The 23,831-nt window shown below is 40.5% G+C and overlaps 1 protein-coding gene across 5 annotated transcripts; it reads left to right on the top strand.

Moving 5' to 3' along the window:
* The first annotated feature begins 10,692 nt into the window (after window positions 1-10,692).
* On the top strand, window positions 10,693-23,831 carry pfkmb (phosphofructokinase, muscle b). 5 transcript variants are annotated; one of them, XM_081717263.1, is made up of 22 exons: window positions 10,693-10,766; window positions 12,775-12,870; window positions 16,357-16,430; window positions 16,666-16,743; window positions 18,436-18,625; window positions 19,147-19,312; window positions 19,452-19,496; window positions 19,608-19,716; window positions 19,840-19,935; window positions 20,047-20,139; window positions 20,221-20,346; window positions 20,572-20,636; window positions 20,721-20,784; window positions 20,946-21,092; window positions 21,175-21,245; window positions 21,437-21,524; window positions 21,608-22,015; window positions 22,185-22,246; window positions 22,546-22,657; window positions 22,746-22,845; window positions 22,966-23,071; window positions 23,200-23,831. In XM_081717263.1, exons 2-22 carry the CDS (start codon window positions 12,789-12,791, stop codon window positions 23,333-23,335), a joined length of 2,418 nt encoding a protein of 805 aa, XP_081573389.1. In that variant the 5' UTR covers window positions 10,693-10,766; window positions 12,775-12,788; the 3' UTR covers window positions 23,336-23,831. The 5 variants fall into 5 exon arrangements, with proteins under 5 accessions (XP_081573389.1, XP_081573388.1, XP_081573385.1 ...); XM_081717262.1 differs by lacking the exon at window positions 10,693-10,766 and adding an exon at window positions 10,773-10,972; XM_081717261.1 differs by lacking the exon at window positions 10,693-10,766 and having other exon boundaries at window positions 12,668-12,870; window positions 21,608-21,760; window positions 21,851-22,015.

Here is a 23,831-nt window from a genome sequence, read left to right as displayed (position 1 = left end):
GCACCAACATCATCAAAATTGTGCTTGAAAGATTTTTGGACCAAGAGGCCAAATGGCGACAACTTAGTCTGAGAAAGGCACTATATCAAGGTAAATAATAATAATAATAACTTAGGATATTTGCTTTTTGTCAGATTTCTGTCCAGGTTTTCTCATGAACATGGGTAGCAAAGGGTTACATCTGCACCACTTCTTGGCACCCTACATATACAATAAGACAAGGCCCAAACTGATCTGGCTTCTTCTGGACCTGATAAATAAATGTAAAAGCAAAGATACCTCAGTTGTTCCTGTGGTAAACTTAGCATAAACTTTGGCCATGTTATTCCTGAGCATCTGATCATAAAATGTAAAAAAATAGCTGAATAATGCATGCTGGTGTGTGCGGTTTGTTTGGGCTGGTCTCTGAGGCTATGAATGATTAAGTAAGTCTGATTAAAGTTTGGGCCTTGATTAACCCTAAGACTCCATACTAGGAAGTTGAGGTATGTGATGTCACTCTAATAAAACCCTTAACCATTGTGGTTTTGTGACAGTGGATGTGTGGGTGTAAAGGAAGGGGGGGAGGAAATATTATACAACACTTACACAAATAATATCATGCCCTAATTGAATATGTCAGGTGTGTAATATAAGCATCATTTATAAAAATATCTGAAGTTTATTTTTTTGTATTGTATAATGTCTGGGGAGAGGAAGTGAGGAAATATGTTGGTGTGTGTGTGTGTGTGTGTGTGTGTGTGTGTGTGTGTGTGTGTGTGTAATTGCCGTGACGGGACAAGATGTTGGAGGTTCATTAGTGCGTGGCGGTGGACTGCTTGAACGCACCACAGCAGGTCCAGAGAGAGGCATCACACAGAGACAGGAGGAGAGAAAGCAAGAAAGTAAAAGAAAAGATGGAACATTAGAAGCAGAACAAGACAATACAACTGTGGAACCAGACAGATGTTATGTATGGTGAAAATACTCTGGTACTACATGTCTACCTGTGTGTGTGTGTGTGTGTGTGTGTGTGTGTGTGTGTGTGTGTGTGTGTGTGTGTGTGTGTGTGTGTGTGTGTGTGTGTGTGTGTGTGTTTATGTGTGTGTGTGTTTATGTGTGTGTGTCTCATTAATACCACTCATTTTTTACCACTCGTACCATGCATTTTAGCAGGTAGCATTTCAAAATAAGATTCATAATACTTTGTCGAGGAAAGTGGCAAATAGCAACAGCAGCGTTACTGTCTGCTTCAGAGAAAATGAAGCATGACTAATTACATTAGAATAATGAAAGTCTAAATGGCCATCCTTATTAGATTCAGTTTACTGATTAAAAATTGGCAAAGTGAAGAAATGATACCAATTGATGCCAAGCTGCCACTGCCCCGCCTTCTCCTCTGGCTCTCATACCCCCCCCCACCCCACACACACACACACCCACACACCCACACCCACACCGCACACACTTATCTAATTGTCATATCTCCACTGGCATTTTGTGGGACATTTGTTAGTCTCACACTTCCTGCGATATTTTTCCTCTTCCAAGATTTCTTTCCCCTCCCTCTGCCCGTCTGAAGTGTTTTTGAAACGGCTGACAGAGGGCCGGAGAGAGAAGAGGAGTGGTGGAAGTGGAGGGAGAGGGAGAGGAACGGAATGACAGGCGGTGACGGTGGGTACAAACCGTGACCTTAAAAGTGTGAGCAAGAGAGCATGACGGAGTGAAAGAGAGATGCTCCCAAGCTCCGAAGCTCTTATTCAAAAGCGCTCTTCCAAACACAATGCCACTGGAGCTGACATGAAGGAAAAGGCCATTTCATATGGTGAAATTAGCTCAAATGTTCTATTACTCCAATGTTGGACCATGTTAGCAGATGACGTTAAAGGGCACTGGGATTCTGTGATTCCTAATTGTGCATCCAAGCATCAACAAATTTGGCAAAAGAGAGAAAGCTGAATTCTATTATAATAAGTGTCCAAGTCCCACAGACTCATGCAACACGCAACTGTGCATAGTGAGGTTCTGCCCTCTGCACTCATTAAGCCACTTCATCATTTATAATGATCCCGTGAATTTTGTTCCACTGTATCCTCCCACGGTTATTATGTTATATTCACTTAGGGTTAGTTTAAACATCTGTGTCACAGATAGGCAGCAGCAGCAGTTTCCCAAATGGGGAAATGTGCAAAGGAAATGTGCGTTTCCCAAAATACTGGACAAACATCAGATGATCCAGGGAATGTGCTCCATTTTTATCATGCAGGGCTATAATAAAATATGTTCATTGTATTTGACATATTTCTCAAGATGTGACATGTAAACATGCAGAGTTTCGAAGATTCGAAGACTCGGGAAATGTAGCAAAATGCTGAAAATACACAAATAAATTCATCTAGCAACACCTTTAAAAACCTCAACTTTTCCCCTCTGTGTGTGTGGGATTAGCTCTGCTGTGTCTTCATTAATTAAAGTGTGAAAGGCTCATGTTTAATTAATATCCTGTGTATGAAGTGTCTGTTGAAGAAGAGGAATGCCATGCAGATTTGCACACCCAATCCGCATGTGCACAGACACAGACACAGACACACACACACACACACACACACACACACACACACACACACACACACACACACGTATAAACACATTCCTCAATGATATTTCATGTTGTCATAAAGGGCAAGACTAGGTCCACATGTTGAAACATCTGCTGTGTTATTTTCGCACAGTGACTTTCTATCAATACTGTCAACTCTGTAAGATATCTTGTCAGCAGGCTTGCTCTTTTTCACACACACACACACACACACACACACACACACACACACACACACACACACACCCCACCCCCTCCCCTCCCCGTATCACACAGTGAAAAGGATGAGTCCTGCATACTATTACATTCACTTGTTAAGGCTCCTGACGCACTGCACTTTTCTCACATTCTCTCCTTCAACTCCCTCACTTCTCTTTCCAGCCTTCCTTTTTTCTCAGTTTGTAGTCTGCAGAGATCCTGGATGCGCTAAAGCGTTTCACCACGCTCTCGTTTTCTCTCTTTCTCTCTCGTTTTCTCCCACTCTCCTTGCCAACTTTCAGGAGTTCGCTGAGCGAGGCAGAAGGATGGATTGTGTAAAATTGTATGTTGAGAACACACACACACACACACACACACACACACACACACTGGCAGTGCTCATTTATGGTTAGGATATGCAGTTAAGAGAAAATGGGAGATGGATCGGGAATTCGCGAAGCGAAGGATGTTGTGTCTGAGTGTATGTGAGGAAGAGAGCGAGATAGATAGATAGATAGAGAGAGAGAGAGAGAGAGAGAGAGAAAGAGAGAAAGAAAGAGAGATTAAGAGGATGAGAAATTAATTGGCTCAAAAAGATGTTCCTAACAAGACAGTGGAAGCATGTGGAATTCCAATGAGAGTGAGAGTGTGCTTGAGTGAGAGTGTTCTGAGAGAAAAAGAGCATCCAAACCACCACCTGCCATCAGTTTGACTAGCATATTTGTTATTGGCTCGTGATCTAAGTGGATGGACCTTAAAAACTCCTTATAAACCAATAGCCTCTTAAATGAAAAAGCACCCAGTAAAATGACTGTGTACCCTGTTCTAATATCATATATAAACCTTTAGTAAATGTTGAAAGTGTTTTGGTTATGGATTTTAGTTTCTTTACTTGTATTTGTATTTAGTATTTTATTTATTTACAACTGCAACACCCACAACTTTCACATTTTGTAAAATGCCCTAATCATTACAAATATAATAATATCATTATTCTGTTGAAAGAGAACCCGGAGGGATTCATATTTAAGTTTCTACATATCTGAACGACCGACTCTCTTTACAGGAGAGTGTAAATGAACATAATGAAATAATGGCGTAACGAAACTTCAGCAAGCACTTAGACCGGTTAACGACGAGTAACAAGGGTCCCTCCTTATCCGCTAGATCATTCTGTAGGTAGTAGCTAGAGCAATGACTGGACAAATGCATGGGTGAACAGCTGTGGAGTGAACTTCAGCTCCACGGGATAACGTCTTTAGTGTTGAAGCTGTCGGAAAGAAGCTTCGAGCAGGAAGGAATACAGTGTGGGACAATGAGACCGAAATAGGGAAAGAGAGGCATACCCTACAATAATAGCAATTAGTTTGACGCGCCTGGGTTGTTTGCGTTTTACAGTGTCGTGTTCTGAGCACTGACGCGACAGAAAACTTGATAATAAATTGGGTGGGAGGTGAGAGTAAAAGAGAGCGTGAGCATTGGCATTAATGTCTATAACAATTAGACAAATTCACTGAGTACGAGGATCAAAAAAGTCTATAGGACAACACATACAGAAAAACACACAAAACACCAAATGTGTGCACTCGGCGGAGGAGGGGCGTGTCTCGAAAAACAAATCATTGTTCTTCGCTCCCATCCATAACAAGAGTGTAAACAGGAGCTGAAAATCTGATAATAGCTGTGGGACATAACATGAGAATATTCAGCATTAGTGACTAGCTGTTTGAACTCAAGGCTAAACACAAAATAAAATTAATTTAATCAAGATGGCCTAACTTTTACTTAACATGTATAATGTCATAACCATGAAAAACAAATCATGTTTACACTGAAAAAATCCCTGTTAATAATAAATCTCGTGTCTCCATGAAACAATTCCCATGATCATGATTAACAAAGCTATTTGCACTCAAATAGCGTCTTTGTTGAGCTGTAATGTAATTCTGCTAGAAATCACTTTTTAATTTTATTTTATAGATATACCAGTAATCTAATTACTGCCTATCTTTCTGTAATTGTATTGCAGTGCGGTTACCTTTACTGGATTCTGATGCATGTTATTGTCTGCAGCAGGCATTGTCTTCATTCCATAAAAAGCCTTGAGTTTCTTAGTTTACACTAATTACATGATGTGGTAATTAATCACCTTATATCTGCACTGTAAAAGGTTTATTGTCAAAATAATACAAAATAACAGCGATAATTAATCAGAAAGTCATTGTATCTTCTACCCCAGTAAAAATTATAATATAACTCAGAACAGTCATTTTGGCAAAGTGCAAATATATTACAGTGCTCAAATGTACTGTGTAGTTACTGACACTACTTACTTGTAAATTGTAAAATAAATTTACACATGCATAGATCACTGCCGAATTAACCCCAGGAATACTGTATAATCAATATTGTTGGTACAACATTGATAGGTGGTGAAAAATATATAAAAATATAAAAAATGAAAAATATAATATTAAAAAAAAAGAAGTTTGTAAATAAAAACCTCCCAAAGTATATGTACAAAATTTACAGCAAAAAGGCACTGTAGAGATCTCCTCTAATGGAATGTTCACAAGCCATTTTAGATCCTCACTCTTACCATATAAGAAAAACACTTAATCCAACTTGCTGTTTCTGATTTATTTCAGTGTGGTGTATATCCTTACCGAGAAATTCACACTTTACATAAACAAATAGGTTGAGAATGATATATTTCAATTTCTTCTGCTACATACTCCCCCCACACACATTCTTGCACCCAGCTAAGTCCAGATGACCCATCCTCAGGGTTGGACTGAGGGAATGGCAGCTGTCAGTCAGAATGTAAGGTGAGTGATTGACAGCTTCTCCTCCTGCCCTCTGCATGATGATGTGAACTCCCCTCCCTTTTGTTCTCAGAGGCTCTTGTTACAGCTCATTATCCATAGCGAGACCATGATGGAAATGTTATAGTCCACTAATTAGGTACTAAAGACAAAAACCTAGACACATACATCCTCTCTTTCACTATCTCTCTCTCTTTCTCTCTCTCTCTCTGGCATACACACACACACACACACACACACACACATACACACACACACACACACACACACACACACACACACACACGCACACACACATGATGCTGTATTCCATCATGCTAATTTGAAATGAAACAATAATTATGTGGTTCAAATACAGAATGACAGCTTTAATTTAAGGGTATTTACGTTTGTACTGGAATAACCATATAGAATTTATTACTCTTTATTTACACAGTCCCCATGAATTCAGGTGACCATAAGTGATTAAACTGCTCAGTTTATCCTCAGCAAGCTGTGTGTCATTGCATTATAGTACATACACAAGAGAGCTAATATGCCAACATCCAAGGTGGAGGCATAAAAGTATGAAAGACACATGCAATCCACTGGTAAATCACAAGAACAGAAAGGCAAGGTTACAGCTTGCTAAAAATGTACATAAAATAGCCTAAATTATTCTCAGACATGCTATGGACATATTATATTACGATGAACTAAAACCAAAAGGAAGGAACAATGAAAATGTAAGATAAAGTAACTGCTCATGTTCCAAAGCAGACCTTCTCGTGTGTGAAACATGTGGGCATGAGTATGTATGCCTGTCAGAGGGAATAGTTGGCATGCCTTGGGGCAGGATGAATTCTGACAAGTCTCTTGGATCCTCCAGGTCCAACTAAATGCCTGAAAACTCCAGGACACATCACCTTGCAAGATGACACGGCAGATACCAGCATCTAGCAATGCCTGTGGCTCGCAGGATTAATAATCAAGTAATAATTACAACAATTTTATTTACGATTACAATTTGTAAATACTAAATCTAGAATCAACTCTAAATCCTTATTTTTCCCAATGAGCAAGACCCGAGATCAAATTGTGATTGCCAATTGTTTGATTACTTGTCAATTGTTTAAGGTCCCCTTAAAAGGGATGCTGTTACTTCACACAATCTAGAGGAAATTATTTTCATATTAAATCTAACTAATTCTGCTCTTTAACCTCATGGTCCATGTTTAACTTAAATCCAGTGAAAAGTAATACAGAACCAAGGAAACTAAAGCCTGGACATTTCCATATCCTAGGTCTCTTCCATCAGCTTTAACCAAGAAACAATTGTACGAGAGGAATGATCTTAGAGTGGGAAATATGGGAGAAGGGCAAAGGCTCACTAAAAACGAATGAGTAGGCAAGGAGGAAAAGAACAGGAGGGAAAAGAAAAAGAGTGGAAACTGGGAGATGAATAGAGGAAGAGACAGACACGATGAGTACTTGCGGAAGAACTGGAGAGAAATGGAATATATGGTGAAACATCAGACAGGAGGTGCAGACAGGTAACATAATGAATAAATGTAAGAGTGGAAAATTGGAATGAGTGCAAAAATGAGGAGAGGGGAAGACATGTGTCCCATGAAAGAATGTAAGCTTGCTAGGCAGAAAGGGATAGAGAACAATACAGCAAGAACGTCAATGATTAGCGAAACCAGACCCACGCTGGGCCAGGGTGCAAAGATTGGGTGCAAGACAAACATGCAGTTAGACTTTGGTTGTTCTTGATGATGAAATAGCAACGCCTTTCTCCTGACTTACACCTGTAGCTCTCACTCTTAACAAATGTGCAAGTTGTAACTGTGCATGTCCTAAATAAAACTGCTTGTCTTATATACATGCTCAGATTTCAGTATTTATCTATCAATTATATAACATATATGTTATATATATTCTATAACTAATTTGCAGCCTACAATTAGTATTTGTGCTTGAAAAAACCTGTTGTAGATATAGACTTCCAGAGTAAAGTATATGTTATCATTAAAAAACAATTCAGCAAAAAAACAATTGTAAAACATGCAGGCCCCAGGTGGCTCGTGCAAAGGTACAACTCAGAACGGTTCTGAAGGCAGCTCTGCCACCGAACATAACCGAACATAATTGGTTCAGACGATAGACAATAACAATATTAAAAATAAGCTGTGTGCTGTAGGCGGACCTTAGCTTTAGAAAACTATCGATTAAGTTTTATGTGCACTAAATGAATTTTATGCAATTTTAATTGTGGTTTGCCCTTTGTTTGAATCCATCTATATTGTCTGGTTTTAGTTTCTAGGAAAACTACCTGACAAGCTAGCCTCTAAACCTGTATCTTCTTTACTCTTATGTTTGTTGTTAGCTAGTTATAGTTAATTAGATATTTACCTTTCCTAGCTAGTAAGATGTTGTGCAGGCAAACAAATGTTCACTGCTAAAATGCTAGCTTAGTAAAACGATGGCAACTTGCCTGCTGTCAGTTTTCTTAACTAATACTCCATTTTTACTTGTTGGTGTTGGAAAAAGATGGTGCATGCAGCCTTGTAAGCGTTTCCATGGTGATAAAGTTCCCTCTGAGGAGATTGCAAAATGATGTAAATGCTTCCTCTAAGGTAGGTATTAACGTGGAATAGTACTACTACTACTACTACTACTACTAATAATAATAATAATAATAATAATAAAAACAACAATAATAATAATACTAGTAATAGTAATACTACTGCCTCAGAGGAAGCTTCAAAATGTTATATAAATGCTCTGCTGCCTCTGAAGCAGGGATTAAAGTGGAAAACTATGCTTACCAGGATAAGAATGGCACGATGATAATAGACACAATTTTATTCTAAAAAGTGTTTTGAACAGATACTAATGTTGTTATAATAGCTTTGTAAAGGTTAGTTTTGTTGTTCATGAACGTTGCGTTTAGATTTCAGCTACGAGCTACGTGCTTAGGTAACTCTGACTGCTGCAATGCGTCTTTAAGCACTTGTTTTTCAAGTAATTTCCTGTAGTCACAGCAGAGGAACCATATAGAGTGAACCTGCAGTATTTGAAAAGCTTGTTAACTAATCACATTAATCTCCGCCTGTTGGTAATTAACCAATTACCTGCATTCTGCCTCCAAGGCAGAGCTGCATTCAGAAAAAGTTTGAGTTGTGTTTTTGCACATGAGCACCCAGGTGTGGCCGCACAAGTGTTTCACTACTGCAGCCCTGGTAAATGGGCCCTCATATTCTACAAAAGGGTAAAAGGGCGGCTCAGGTGTATCCCACCAGCATATGCCCACGTTGGGTTATCTATCAGAAAATTAAAGTAGGGAGGCAGTTACACATTCATTTAATAACTCAAAATCATTATCCAAAACATCTGATCTGGTTTATAAATGGTCGATTCAAGCATCCAAGCAAGCCTCATGCCAAAAATGTATGACAAGCTTAGTGAAGTTTTTGTTTATTCAAAACAATATACATTTTAATAAAATTGTATCCTGCTTTTATACTATAAATAATTTTATTTATGAAAGCAAAGAGTTCTCCAAGTTGAGGGTATTAAAACTGGTATGTAAGGAGGATTTATCTAGCTCACGTACAAGCACACACGCACACGCACAAACACACACACACACACACACACACACACACACACACACACACACACACACACACACACACACACACACAAACAGAATATTAAAATAGAAAGAAATCTGCTGTCAGGTGTGCCCTCTAGCTGCACACAATAAAAGTGCATATATACTTACACTTCTTAACATCAGAGTTCTCACCTTTGTAGAGCTCAGACTTTTCCATTAGCTACACCTTTAACCAAGAAATAATCGTAATTTCTTAGACCAAGAACCTGTACAGGTACATGCTAGATCCTTATTGGATCTAATGGAATAGCCCAGACTAATGTAACTCTACTTTGACAGTAATTCATCCATTCCCCAGTTAATCATTTCTATGACATAAGTTAACCTGTCTCCTAATAATAATACAAGATTTTTTGCATGGATACCAGTCCATCTGCTCACAGAGCTTAAGAAGAGGGAAAAATCAGAAGATTTAAAGGAAAACTTGAGAATGTCATTTACATTTACATTTACGGCAGTTAGCAGACGCTCTTATCCAGAGTGACTTACAAAAGTGCTTTGTCATTTACTCATAGAATATATCCTAGTACAGTACAGTAGGTTAGAATCAAACATACCAATGAACTAGAATACTGTAGAATACAGGGATGAATGCTGATACCTAGAAGTGCAAAATACATAAAGTCTATCTTAAACAATAATAAGTGCTATCAGGAAATCCAGAAAGGCTGCATGCACCATCTTATAGCTGCTGGCACAGCCATAACCATGCCACTACTTTTCCAAAGGACGCAACATTTACACAACAATACACAAAATGCACAACAATGTGATCAATAACTAAGGACATATGGGGCATGTCTTATCACTGATTATATCACTGATTACTGAAATAACACCTAAAACTGTCTGGATTGTTTTATGTTTAGAGTGCAAATTATAAAAAATAGTTCCAAATTCCAATTGTGTCAGATAAATAAATATTGGCATTTTCCATACATCACTTGCAACCACTTTCACGCAGTAACAAAAAGCAATGAAAAAGGAACGGTATAGGGATCGGGAAAGAGAGAACATGCTAATTTATAGTTTAGAGAGTGTGTAAGAAAAGGAGGATATGGAGAGGGTTTGGGTTGTTATGAAGGAGAGGGAGTGCTGAAAAGAGCACAGTGGGAGTTTGTAGTATTTCACTGTAATAATTTGCAATATATTGCAAAATCAATGATCTTTTTTTTTGCAAATACTATATTTTAATACGCCATTTCCGGGTTTCCCTTCAAACGAGATCACTAACAACTCTCCCAAGTAACATAGTGGACCGTGAAGTTGTAAACAAGAGTATAAATAAGATGAAAATAAGATGAAAATAAGAAGCAGGAGAGGAGGCAGTGGGAAAAATAAAGAGGGACGTTTCAAGAAAGAAGGAACATGGATAGAGAGAGAGAGCGAGAGAGGGAGAGAGATAGAGAATATGTGAGGTCAGCTCTAATAATACTGATAGGTCCTGGTTATGGCCACCACACCACCCCATTCCGGGGGGAGTAATGGAGGCAGTGTGGGACAGGTGTGTAAGTGTTTGGGAGGAGTGTGTATGCCTCTGTGATGTGCTTGTGTCTGCATGTGAGGCGAGTGTGTGTTTCCTAGGGTTGTGTGTGAGTGTGCTGGAGTTGGGCTTTCGTGTTGCCCCTTGGATTCCTTATACTGGACTGGCTGTGTTGATCTGGCACTTCACTTGCAGGAAGATTCGCTATCATGCCAATACCAATCACGGTATGTGTGTGTGTCTGTGTGTGTGTGTGTGTGTGTGTGTGTGTGTGTGTGTTGAGGGTATTTTTTACCTTTAACCTGTCTGTACCAGCTAAGGATACTTTGAGTAGAATGTTACTTTACTTTTTTTTTACACTGTTGAGCAAAGAACTTTGAGTGTGTCAATATTGATGCCTATCATCTAGAGCAGATTTTGTGTTATAGCTTTTATGTATTTACATTTTTAAAATCATTATTTGAAGGCATACACTGTATGTGACTAGACCTAATTATTAAGTGTACAACAGTAGGCTATTTAGGTACATAGGTATGAGTGTGTGTGTTTGTGTGTGTGTGTGTGAGTGTGTGTGTGTGTGTGTGTGCGTGCGTGCGTGCGTGTGTGTGTGCGTGCGTGCAGTATTGGGTTTCTGGATATTTTGGCATATAGACAGTCAAACAGATGACCAAATGACACAGTCCTCACTGGTGTGACACAGCACACACATCAGACAGTGTGGACAGCATGTGACTTTGAATGAGGACCGGCATTGTTCCATCAAGCTTGTTGCGTATTGGGACTGACATAAATCTTATTACAGAACTATTTTTGGTACATAGATTGTACCTTTGTAATGTATATATTTGTAGTGTAAACACTGTTAGGAAGATTCATCTTGACACCTTTATCCTCTTTAAGCTCAAGAGTACGATTAGTTGTAGCTTTTAATCATAAAACATATTACAGCTAAGAGGAGGCACTTGCTACACCACTCCAAAATCAAGCCTCTCTCCTTTAGTGATGTTTGAGGTGGTAGATCCAGACTAAGGGCCCAGGCTGCTCTACCCTGGTGTTGTCTCTGGACTGGAGAGATGTAAAGCTGCATAGGGACTGCCGTCTGGACATGGTGACTTAACCCAATTAGTCAGCTTTGATGGAACATCACTGTACCACAGAGTGAGAGAAACAATGTATGTGTGTGTGTGTGTGTGTGTGTGTGTGTGTGTGTGTGTGTGTGTATGTTAAGAAGCTACATAGTTGATTACAAAAGGTTTAATCCACTTTCTCTCAAAACTACATTAGAAGGCTATTGCAGCAGAGTAGGAGTAGGACATTTTTATTTTAGAAACCCTAATTTACTTTAGAAACCCTAAACCATAATGTCGTATTACAGTAATATCTTGCATAAAAAGAAAAGAAATGAGGAGGCTTTTCTATAATAAAACAATAGCTATACCTTGCTAATAATCGCCTATACAAAGTCCTTCCTGTAATGAAAAATATCTACTGAAATCTACTGTATATCCTCTGAAAGATAGAAAAACATGTTTCTGAAAACTCTACAAATGGGTGCTTCAGAGAGCTTTGCCACACAACATAGAGGAAAGTGTGTGTGTGTGTGTGTGTGTGTGTGTGAAAGAGAGAGAAAGAGAGAGATGTGTAGGTAATACCTCACATAGATATTCCTTGGCTTAGTTTAAATGTGTATGTTTAGTTTGAATGTGTGTGTATTTATTTTGAATGCGCGTGTGTGTTTCTTTGTGTGTTTGTGTGACACTGTATTAATACCAACAGTAACATATATTGCACCCACAGCTAAAGTTATCATACGGAAAAGATTGTCTGTTGTGTGTTGTGAGTAGGTGAAGAGGGAGCAGGTTTGTGAGTGTGACTGCATGCCAGGGGTGGGGTGGGGGGTGTTATATAATGTCTCCTATGTCCAGATTAATTACTTTCCCCATCGGTCTAAGAGAGAGCAGAGAGAGAGTGAAAGTGAGAGAGAAGTTCAGGCCCTTTCGTAAAGTTTTTCTTTCCTTTTCTCTTTCAGACAAGTCCATCACAATGCAGGCAACACCAGAGGACCCCACCAAGATGGGTGTAGGGAAGGCCATCGCTGTCCTCACGTCCGGGGGAGATTCACAGGGTGAGTGGGTCTCATATATGGTACCTAACAGCGGGTGCTGTGGACATGTTGCCCAAGCAGAGCGAGCGTTGGCTGGGCAAGGGAACTAATTTCTTTTGTGTACGAGTCACCAAAGAAATAATACATATTTAAATGCACAGTCTTGTTAGTTTAGCAGGGAAGACCTCTATAGTCTGCTGTGTACTGAGATTAGTTGTTTTTGCAACTTTATATTGTAACTGACATGCAATCCGGTTGCAATGAGGAATGCCTCTGTTCTTTATGGATCCTCTCATAGGCTGAGCATTGCTAAAGGAAACCTGAACATTTGCTGAGCAAAACTTTTTGATGTGTTTAGCAAGGCTTCTCAGTGTAAGGATCCTGAGGTGGAAAAATACTGTCTTCCTCTCTGTGGGCTAGGTATTTGTTAGAGCCTATCTATTGGGCCTCATCCATACATGTTTATGCATGACCATTTATAAAAATGTTCAGCTCTAATAATGTCTTTAATATACATCTATGCAAAATTTCTTTAATATAAATTATATGTCTCTATTACATGGCAAAAATTATATATATTTTTTGAGCTTTGGAGGTTATATGACCTGCCATACCTCAAGAGTGTCAATGAAATTGCATTTAATGAATATGATGAGAAACTTGTTCTATGCTAAAGCACATGTGAAGCTGTGCAAGGTGAGCCTCATGATTCCCAACCCTAAAAGGATGTAAGAGGTCAGAACACTTTCACTGTGACCTTTCAGCCAACCGTTAGCAAGAGGAACTTATCTGCTACCATCTGGTAACCCAGAAACCCCGAAGATCCTCCAGCCTCCCCGGCATCTTTTTGCCCTCTAACCCTTCTCCTCCACCTCTCTCTCCCCCTCCTCCTCCTCTTCCTCCTCCTCCTCCCTCCCTCCCTCCCCTTCCCCATTCTCTCTTTTTCTCCACTCTCACTCCTCTCTTTCTCTCTCTTCACATCTATCTCATCACTCCACCCCCCACCCCCCCGCCCCCGGGGACTGTCTGGGGACTGTTATATTTAGCCGAATGACCTTTGCTGAGGTTGCAGTCGAGAGTTGGTCATTGGGGGCTGCTTGCTCCTAAACAGACACTTGAGCTGCCCTCCTTACCCTTTTAATGGGCTTTAAGCATTAAGTGGGTTAGATTAACTGGTGGGTGTTTGTGTATGTTTATTTGTGCTACACTAGATTAGATTGTATGGACTAAGGACCTTTGACTGGAATATGACTAGAACATTGCAATATGTAGTTCATTACTGTGTAACAAGTTTAGAGGAATTCAGTGAATTAATGTTGGACTAAATGAACTAGCAGTACAATAATATACCAATAGCATGTCATATGGCTAGGGCCCTATTTTAATGCTTGCAAAAAACTGTGGATGTTTTAAGTGTATGGATGCAAAATTTGGTATATATATTAGATTTTTTAAGTTTCAAGTTCTTGCAAACTTCCACAACTAAAGGAATCCCCCACCAGCCCACTTTTCATTCACCGACACTTCAATACATTAGCTTCTCACAAAGGATGGAAATGAGAAGCTAAAAACATTCTATGACTTGATGCAGAAAGCAAACTCTATATTCAAATGTTATAAATTTCACGTGAGGGTGCAAGGAACTAGTGACCCATTCAAAGAATTCATAACTGAGTTAAAACTGCTAGTCAAAGACTGCGGGTATGCTAATTGTGAGTACATGGTATATGATCAGATTGTATTTGCCTTCACTGGTCAAGAGTGAAAAGTGCTAAACCAAGGAGCAGCACTTACAAGACTATCGACATAGCTAGATTGCATGAAACAGCACAAGCCCAGATGAAAACAATAGTAGCGAGAAGCAAAAGCACTGTTGTGAAAAGCAGTTTAATGATCCAATATTACATGAAAAATGAATTTCAGACAGAGAACAGACACTTGTGGATATTGAAATTGTACTGAATGGCTCAAATTCAAATTCAAATAAAGGAGACAAAATAACTGTAATCCCTCCAAGAGTATACTTCAGACTAGGCTCCAAGAGCGAACTAGACCCTTACAATTTGTAAACAGTAATCAAGAGTCTGCACTATCCACTACCAACATTTAAAAACATCATAGCAAAGTTATCTGGAGCATGTTTTTTTTCAGCATGATGGGTGCCAGATTGGGTTAGTGGATGACAAAGCTCACTGAAAAATGTATGAGATTGAACACATTCAACAAAATGTTTGGCCGATGCAGGTTCCTCTGCTTACCATTTGGTATAATTTCAGTACAAGATTTATTTCAGAGAAGCTCTGAATACAAGATCAATAGAGGCTGGGATCTACCTAACCAGGCTGGACCCAAGATGCAGGCTGTGCAAAGATGCCTGTGAGACAGTCCAGCACATAACAGTGGGATGCAAAATGCTAGGAGGAAGGGCATACATAGAACGCCATAACCAAGTAGCTGCCATAGTGTATGGGCTTCGAGTACATGCATATAGTATGGGCTGGAAGTTCCCAAGTCTAAGTGGAATATACCCCCAAAGGTGGTGGAAAACGACCATGCTAAGATCCTGTGGGACATTCAGATACGGACAGACAAGATGGTAATAGCTAACCAACCAGACATAGTAGTGGTCGACAAACAGCAGAAGATAGCAACATCAGGAAAATGGAACACGGGGGCATGAGTGGTAGCAACATCAGAAAAAGGGAATATAAGAAGCTTGAGAAATATCAAAGGCTGAAGTAAATATGTGGAGGATGAAGGCAACTGTGCTTCCCCTGGTAATCTTAGCACTAGGGGCTGTAAGCCCTAAACTGGGAGAATGGCTCCAACAGATCACAGGAACAACATCCAAGATCTTGGTCCAGAAATGTGCAGACCTGAGAACAGCTACACAGGACTCTTATGGTCCCAGGCCTCTGGTAGAGCACCCGAGCTTGAAGGAAAAAAAGACCGCCCAGAGGACCAGTGAGGACATTTAAAAAATTTTTTTTTTTAAATATACATATCATGACATGGGACTCAAGCCATTCAGGATCCAAGCTCCAGTTAAAAAGACTTACCCCTAGCCAATGTTGGTCAAATGTTGTAGTAAGACTGTGATAAGTGTAGGTTTTTTAAATTCCTCCTTGTAATCTGAAGGTTGTTGGTTCAAGCCCCACCACTGCTAAGTGGGCCCCTGAGCAAGACCCTTAACCCTCAATTGCTCAAGGTGTACTCAGTCTTAACTGTAAGTTGCTTTGTCTAAAAGCATCATGTAAATAGTATAACAAGGCACCCTATAGTGCTCAAGCGTCTTCAGAATACAACATCCAAGTTCCTTTAAGCATACTGGATTATGGAGTTTTTGTAATGTGAACACACTAAACATGCAAGTCACACTAAAGAATGTGAAGAATAATATGGAAGTATCCACATTCTTAACAGATTCTCATGAAGTCAAGTGTTGTACTGTGCTGTGTATTATCTCGTACTCTCTCTGTATGCTCTTTTTTCTGTGTGCTCGCACAGGTATGAATGCTGCCGTTAGAGCTGTAGTGAGAGTAGGCATCTACACTGGTGCTAAAGTCTACGTTGTGTATGAGGTAAGAGACACATGCTACAAACCAGCAAATAGCTGTAGTTGTGTCTGTAGCATAGTAAGTGTAGCAATTTCAAACACATACATATATTAAACAATACAGAGAATATGTCATTAAAAGAAAGATAGAAAAGCCATTTTTTTACAGGTGAGATTACCAGTATTATTACAGGAAGGTGTTGTAAGATGCTGTGTTCATAAAATGCACAGTGTGTGCTTGCGTGCGTGCGTGGGTATAGGGATATCAGGGTCTAGTGGATGGACGTGACCACATCTGCCAAGCAACATGGGAGAGTGTATCTATGATGCTGCAACTGGTAAGAGCTGCACCTATATTCTCTCAGTCTGGTTTCATTAGTCCTACTGGTGTAGTGAGCTCATCTCTCTTCTTGCAGTTATTATAACCAAACAAAAAACAGGCTGGAATAAAGGCCATGTTTTCAAAAGGTTTTCATCTAGGTTATGTCATGTGGTTTTTGTGGAATTTATTGATGTAAAAAATGTTTTTTTTTTTTCTGGAATACAGGAAATATTTTAGTTTAGGACAGTCTGGGGGGAAAAAAGGTGTTTGGCATGATTTACACAGGGCTTGGCTGCAGCAAACATCACACTTCAGAAGTTAAGGTACTCGACTTGTAATCAGGAGGTTGCCAGTTCAAGCCCCACTGCTGCCACTGTTGGGCCCCTGAGCCATGAACCCTTGTTGGGCCCCTGAGCCATGAACCCTTGGTTACCCAAGTTGTATTCTGTTGTGATTGTTGTAAGTTGCTTGTATAAAAGTGTCAGGTAAATGTAACCACATTGCTACTGTATTGTTTTTACTGAAGTAATATAAACTTACATGCTACTTCCATTATGCTTACTTGCTATTTACACACACAGAGACTTCAATCATTAGGAAAGCCTGCTCTTTACATGAAGTATAGCAGCCTATTGAAGCCGGGCTAACAAACGTTTGACTCTATTCTTCAAATCTACTTCAGGCAGGGTAGAAGGAGAGCAGGCAAAACCTGAAGCATGGCTTGCACAGGCTAGGGAGAAAAAGACTAAAATATATAAACATTTCTTGGAACAATTGATGGTGTTGGTTTAAGTGCTTCAAGTACTGCATCACTTCATATCTTTTGTGTATCTGGAAGCTGGTTAAGGTAGTATAATGAATAAACATTGGACTTTGGACAAATCTGAATGTGAACCTCTCATGTGGTCTGGTGAGTTCTCGTGGATGACAAGCGCTGCTGTGGCTATGCTGAGGGGCGGCATATAAAGTACACCATGTTTATGTGGTCTGCCACCATGTTGTCTGCTGCTGGTGGACTATGGAGGATTGCATGCACAGAGCTCAAGATACCTGAAGCAGCATTTAAATGCTGTCTCCCTGAAATTTGTGTGCAGTATATACAGCCATTGCCCGATTACATGTACTGTATTTTCTAAGTACTCTTTATTAACTGGAGGGCACGGAGCAGGATGCACAGAATCCATCGACATAGTGAAACATTTATTGACAAAACAAATGACATTCATGGCACTCACACATAACAACGAACAGTGTAAACAGTAATAACAACAACATATAAACGATGGTTCACGCGAACAATGGCTATACACACAATAATGCTAATGATGACAGTAGCAGTAACAATGACCAACGATAAGGCATATGCAGGCGGGGGTTTAAATAGACAAACACTTAACATCAACCCCTGTACAGATGTGTGCCATCACGGAGGGTGTGGCTACAAACAATTGTGAACCCTCCCCCTGCACACGGCAGGCCGTACCACATGACTTGGGGGGACGTTCCGTGACAATTGCCCCTGTCATTCATACTGCCGTTGCATCTCTAAATGACCGCAGGTTATGTAGAGTAGCTATCTAGTGCAACATAGTTCAAACATATTCACTGCTTCCTATGAACTATGTTTGTCCAGTCTTTTTCTGTGTAAGGGCTGCCATAATCCCAGATTGTCTTTTCTCTCCTCTTGTACGCCTCTTGCTTCCCCCAGGGTGGCACAGTGATTGGCACTGCCCGCTGTCAAGATTTCCGCACTAAGGAGGGTCGTACTAATGCAGCATGTAACCTGGTGAAGCTGGGCATCACTAACCTGTGTGTGATTGGTGGAGACGGCAGTCTGACGGGGGCCAACCAGTTCCGTTCCGAGTGGAGTGAGCTGCTCCAGATCCTGGTCAAAGCAGGTGCCACAGCCTTCTGTGCTGCTGTATCACACTACACATTGGGACTGGCTGAGGATCCTTGCTCTTTACCTACACGAATTATGTAGGGCATTGCTGACTCACAGCTACAGTGTCCTGACTTTGTCTCCTGGCGTGGCTGCTGTCTGTGTGGAGTTTGAGTTTGCATGTTCTCCCCGTGCCCACCTGCGTTCCTCCGGGTGCTCTAGATTCCTCCCACATTCCTCCCACAAGGCGTGCATGTTAGGTTGACTGATGGCCCTTTGTGAATGTGTGTGTGTGTGTGTGTGTGTGAGAGAGACCTCTGATGGACTGTGGTGTCATCTGATATGTTGCAAATTAGTTGATATGTTACAACCAGAAAACATTCATAATTATTCATCATTTTTATATACTAAACCACTGTTAGAAAATATTACTTTCTATATCAAATAATGTTTTCCTTTTTAGTGGGTTTTTGTCTGTACTGCTGATATACTAAAATGTGGACAATTGTAACAGTTTTAGACCCCACATTTCTGCAGGTAAGATCACAGCAGAAGAAGCCAAGCAGTCATCTCATCTGAACATTGTAGGGATGGTTGGCTCTATAGACAATGATTTCTGTGGCACTGACATGACAATCGGAACAGACTCAGCTTTGCATAGGATCATAGAGGTGGTGGATGCCATAACAACCACAGCACAGAGGTAAAGGCCCCCCTCCCCACACATTCATACAATTCATATTTCTGTCTACAGTGTGCCCACATCAGACATTGTCCAGTAGATTATCCACTAGTGGAATAAGTAGTACAATAGTGATTAACTGCTCTTCCTCTTGCCATAGTCATCAAAGAGCCTTTATTCTAGAGGTGATGGGCAGGCATTGTGGGTAGGGAACATAATACTTTTTCATTCTGTTTATTTTTCTGTTTGCCTACATTCTTGTTTGATTATCCTTTCTGTTTTTGCTATAAGCATTTTTCTGCCACATTTGTTGTAGGTATTTGGCCTTAGTAACAGCTCTGGCAAGTGGGGCGGACTGGGTATTTATTCCTGAGATGCCTCCAGATGATGGCTGGGAAGATCATCTGTGCAGGAGACTCACTGATGTAACAAATATAATAAGTACACACACACACACACACACACACACACACAAAGTTATCATCAGAATATACACAATTATCATAATTTTTCAAATATCCCATTTTTATTTACAATTCCTTTTTTAGCAAAGAAGTCTGGGCTATCGTCTTAACGTTATCATTGTGGCTGAGGGAGCTACAGATCGCTTTGGCAAACCCATCACATGTGACATGATCAAGAATGTAAGAATCACCTTGGCCCCTCACACTTCACAGTCAAAACACCACATAAGAATATTACTGTAAGTCTCTACTCTGGTGGCCAACAGTGTTCGTGTTTTGTGCTGTTTTTAGCTTGTCACCAAGAAACTTGGCTTTGACACTCGAGCTACAATCCTGGGCCATGTACAGAGAGGAGGAACACCATCAGCCTTCGACAGAATACTGGTATATTATAGATTTCCACCATGTTCTGGTGAATTTTGAAAATACCTCATTTACTAGTGATAAAGTTGCTGCTATTTCCAGGGCAGTAGGATGGGAGTGGAGGCTGTGATGGCCTTACTGGAGGCCACACCTGAAACACCTGCGTGTGTGGTCAGTTTGTCGGGCAATCAGGCTGTGCGACTGCCCCTCATGGAGTGCGTACAAGTGGTATGTCTTCACCTCGCAAAACCAACATATCAGAATCAGTGGCTCTGGAAAGCAGCCTTTGAACACATGCTCTTGAAAAGCTGCAAAATTTTGAAAGGTTCCTTTCTGACATGTGCTTTCTTTAGCTTTAGTTAGGGATGTTCAAGTCTAAAATTCTTTCACTGAGCATTTTTGTAAGGTGTATTCATGTTAGTGGGCAACACATGTTTCTCTATTCTCTGTCAGACTAAAGATGTGACCAAAGCCATGGCAGATGGCAGGTTTGAAGAGGCTGTAAAGCTCAGGGGAAAGTGAGTTCTCTATCCCCATGTGTCCATGCCTTCCTCTCGCTGAATCTGTTGAGTCCATGCTGTGTACTGACTGTCTTCCGGCAGGAGCTTCGAGAGCAACTGGAACACGTATAAGCTGCTCGCTCACGTGAATCCCGCTGAGGTGAAGGTGAGTCCTCGCAGCTGCTGATTATTTCCCTATGTTCCTATTTCTCTTTTACCCAGCAATGTCTGGCTTATTGTTTTTTGGTAAATAATAGATGTTCTCTTTCCCCTTACCCCTCTTGTCTCATGTCTATTCCTCCATCTGATCCTCGGCCCTCGCTCCAGAGTAATATAAATATTGGCATAATGAATGTGGGCGCCCCGTGTGCAGGTATGAATGCAGCTGTCCGTTCTGCAGTCAGGACTGGCATCCTACAGGGACATCATATGCTGGTTATACACGACGGCTTCGAGGGACTCGCTCACGGACATGTAATTACACGTCCACAAAGTACGTCTAATGTTTAGTCATTTGCACAAGTTGACTTGGCCTTTTCATTGTTTCCATGTTCAGATCGAGCCTATTTCATGGGCAGCTGTTGGGAACTGGACTGGAGAGGGAGGTTCTAACCTGGGAACTAAGAGGTACGATAGTACAACAATAAGAAAGGACCCCTCAGTTAACCCCTTAGCCATGCATTTAAGGAAACACAAGCAGCAACACTGGAGTTCTTCACAGTGCTGTATATAAATTAACCTGATATCTCATCTTATGAAATATAGTGAACATTATGTCAGTTGCTAATAGCTCTTTTTCTCCCTCTGTATGTGTGTAGGACATTGCCAAGAAGTATGATCGAAGACATCAGTCTCAATGTAGCTAAGTTCAATATTCATGCTCTGGTCGTCATTGGAGGATTTGAGGTGAGAAATGTTGTAATGATCAAGTCATCTGGACTCCCAAAATTTCCTAAAAGAGAAGTTTCTCTCTGCTCTCTGTTTCTTAGGCATTTGTCGGAGGTATGGATTTGGTGACTGCCAGAGAGAAGTATGAGGAATTGTGTATTCCCATTGTTGTCATTCCAGCTACCGTTTCCAACAATGTTCCTGGATCTGACTTTAGCATTGGAGCTGATACTGCTCTTAACACCATTACAACAGTGAGAAATACTAACGCACATTTACACAGACACACTGACTCATATGCAGATGCTAACATCCCTAAGCTCATCTTTGTATGTGTTTGTGAGACATGTGACAGGATAAAGCAATCTGCAGCTGGGACAAAGCGCAGAGTTTTCATCATTGAGACTATGGGGGGATACTGCGGATATCTGGCAACCATGGCAGGCCTTGCTGGAGGAGCTGATGCTGCTTATATTTATGAAGAACCTTTTGGTATCCATGACCTGGAGGTATAAAAGGATGGATGGGGAGAGAAATATGCATACACAAATGAACAAACGTAGAACCCGTTAAACTATAACAAAATCTAAAGACATCACGGGTGACAGATACAGTATATTTCTTCATTTGACATTGTTACAATGTGGGTTAATTGGTGATTAATTACTTAACCTGAAGGTAAATGTTGAACATTTGGTGGAAAAGATGAAGACCACTGTGAAAAGAGGCCTCGTCCTCAGGTCAGCTTATGTGTCTTGCCTTGTTATTTATTTCATATCTACACAGTCTCATCTCAATGTAAGGACTAACCTTCGACTGGGAAAGTGAAGTGCTACACACACCTCCTGTGATATATCTTCCAACATGAGCTTGGAGGCCATTCTCAACCATTCTCTTATTCTCTTAAGCTCTCATATCCACATATTTGTTTTGACTCCATTTAATGATTCATTGAGGGAAAGTCTTGTTATATTTGACAACAAGATTTGTTTTTGCCTTGAGCATCATGCTAACTAACATGAAGTCATTTTTTCCTCAGGAATGAAAAATGTAACCCCAACTACACAACAGACTTCATATTCAACTTGTACTCTGAGGAGGGCAAAGGAGTCTTTGACTGTCGCAAAAACGTGCTGGGGCACGTGCAGCAGGTTCTAGTGCTGCTTTATTGTAATTGCAGCTGCTTTATTGACCCTCCTGGTGGGCTCCTCTGACACTCTTGCTTTCTCTCCCCCTCAGGGTGGGACTCCATCACCATTTGACAGAAACTTTGGGACTAAATTGGGTTCTAAAGCGATATTGTGGCTGACAGATAAACTGAAGGAGTGCTACAGACACGGTGAGTGGCAGCTCAGTGGTGGGAAAACTGGCTCCCTCACAGCCCTTACCATCGGCATTCTGGATGCGTATTCTCACTGCGACCTGTTTGCTCTGTGTTTGACTCTCTGTGCCTGTGCAGGTCGCATCTTTGCCAACACGCCAGACTCTGCCTGTGTTCTGGGCATGAGGAAGAAAGCCTTGGTCTTCCAGTCTCTTGCTGAGCTCAAACTAAACTCTGACTTTGAGTAAGTGATCATGTTGCCACATGTTTTCCCCTCATCTCCTCTTCCTCTTCATGGCTTTGTGTGCATTTTCTCTTTCAAGCAGTCATACGGTGCGGATGTGCTAATGCATCACCCCCTCTCCTCTATAGGCATCGTATTCCCAAGTCTCAGTGGTGGTTAAAGCTGAGGCCCATTTTGAAGATTCTGGCCAAATACAAGGTCAGCCTAGATATCTCAGAGAAGACAATCATGGAGAGTATTATCAAGAAGAGAGGAGTGATCTAGACACACAGACACACACTGGCCTAGAGTATTACAATAGCCATGCACTGATTGATCACTCACTTTCTAAGTCTTCCCTATTTCTGAACTTCTCATCAAGGATCTGTGATCCTCTTTCCCATATCTTCACTTGTTTCACGTCACAGTGTCTTGATTTATTTAAATGTCCCATGTCCTGGATGTACAAAAGGTACTCATTACACTAAGATGCTAAAGCAGCAAATAAATAAATAAAGACCGCGCTAAAACGGTGTCAGTGTGAATCCGTTAAAATTACACACAACAGCATTCACATCACATGTGCATTAAGAATTAATGAGAAAAAATAGAAGTAAAACTGTTGTTGTTACTCCTGTTTCTTTGTTACTTTGTTCTGTTACTTTCTTTCTCCTAACCCAGAATATAGAGTGTATTTCTCTAGTTTCCATTCTAAAATCCAGTACTCTAGTTTCACTAAATTCAAATGTGAATAAAGAAAGAATATGCTGTTTTATCTGGT

Source organism: Electrophorus electricus, chromosome 7, assembly GCF_041902795.1.
Source record: "Electrophorus electricus isolate QZ-2024a chromosome 7, ASM4190279v1, whole genome shotgun sequence".
Classification (NCBI taxonomy): domain Eukaryota; kingdom Metazoa; phylum Chordata; class Actinopteri; order Gymnotiformes; family Gymnotidae; genus Electrophorus; species Electrophorus electricus.
This window is presented reverse-complemented; position numbering and strand designations above follow the sequence as displayed.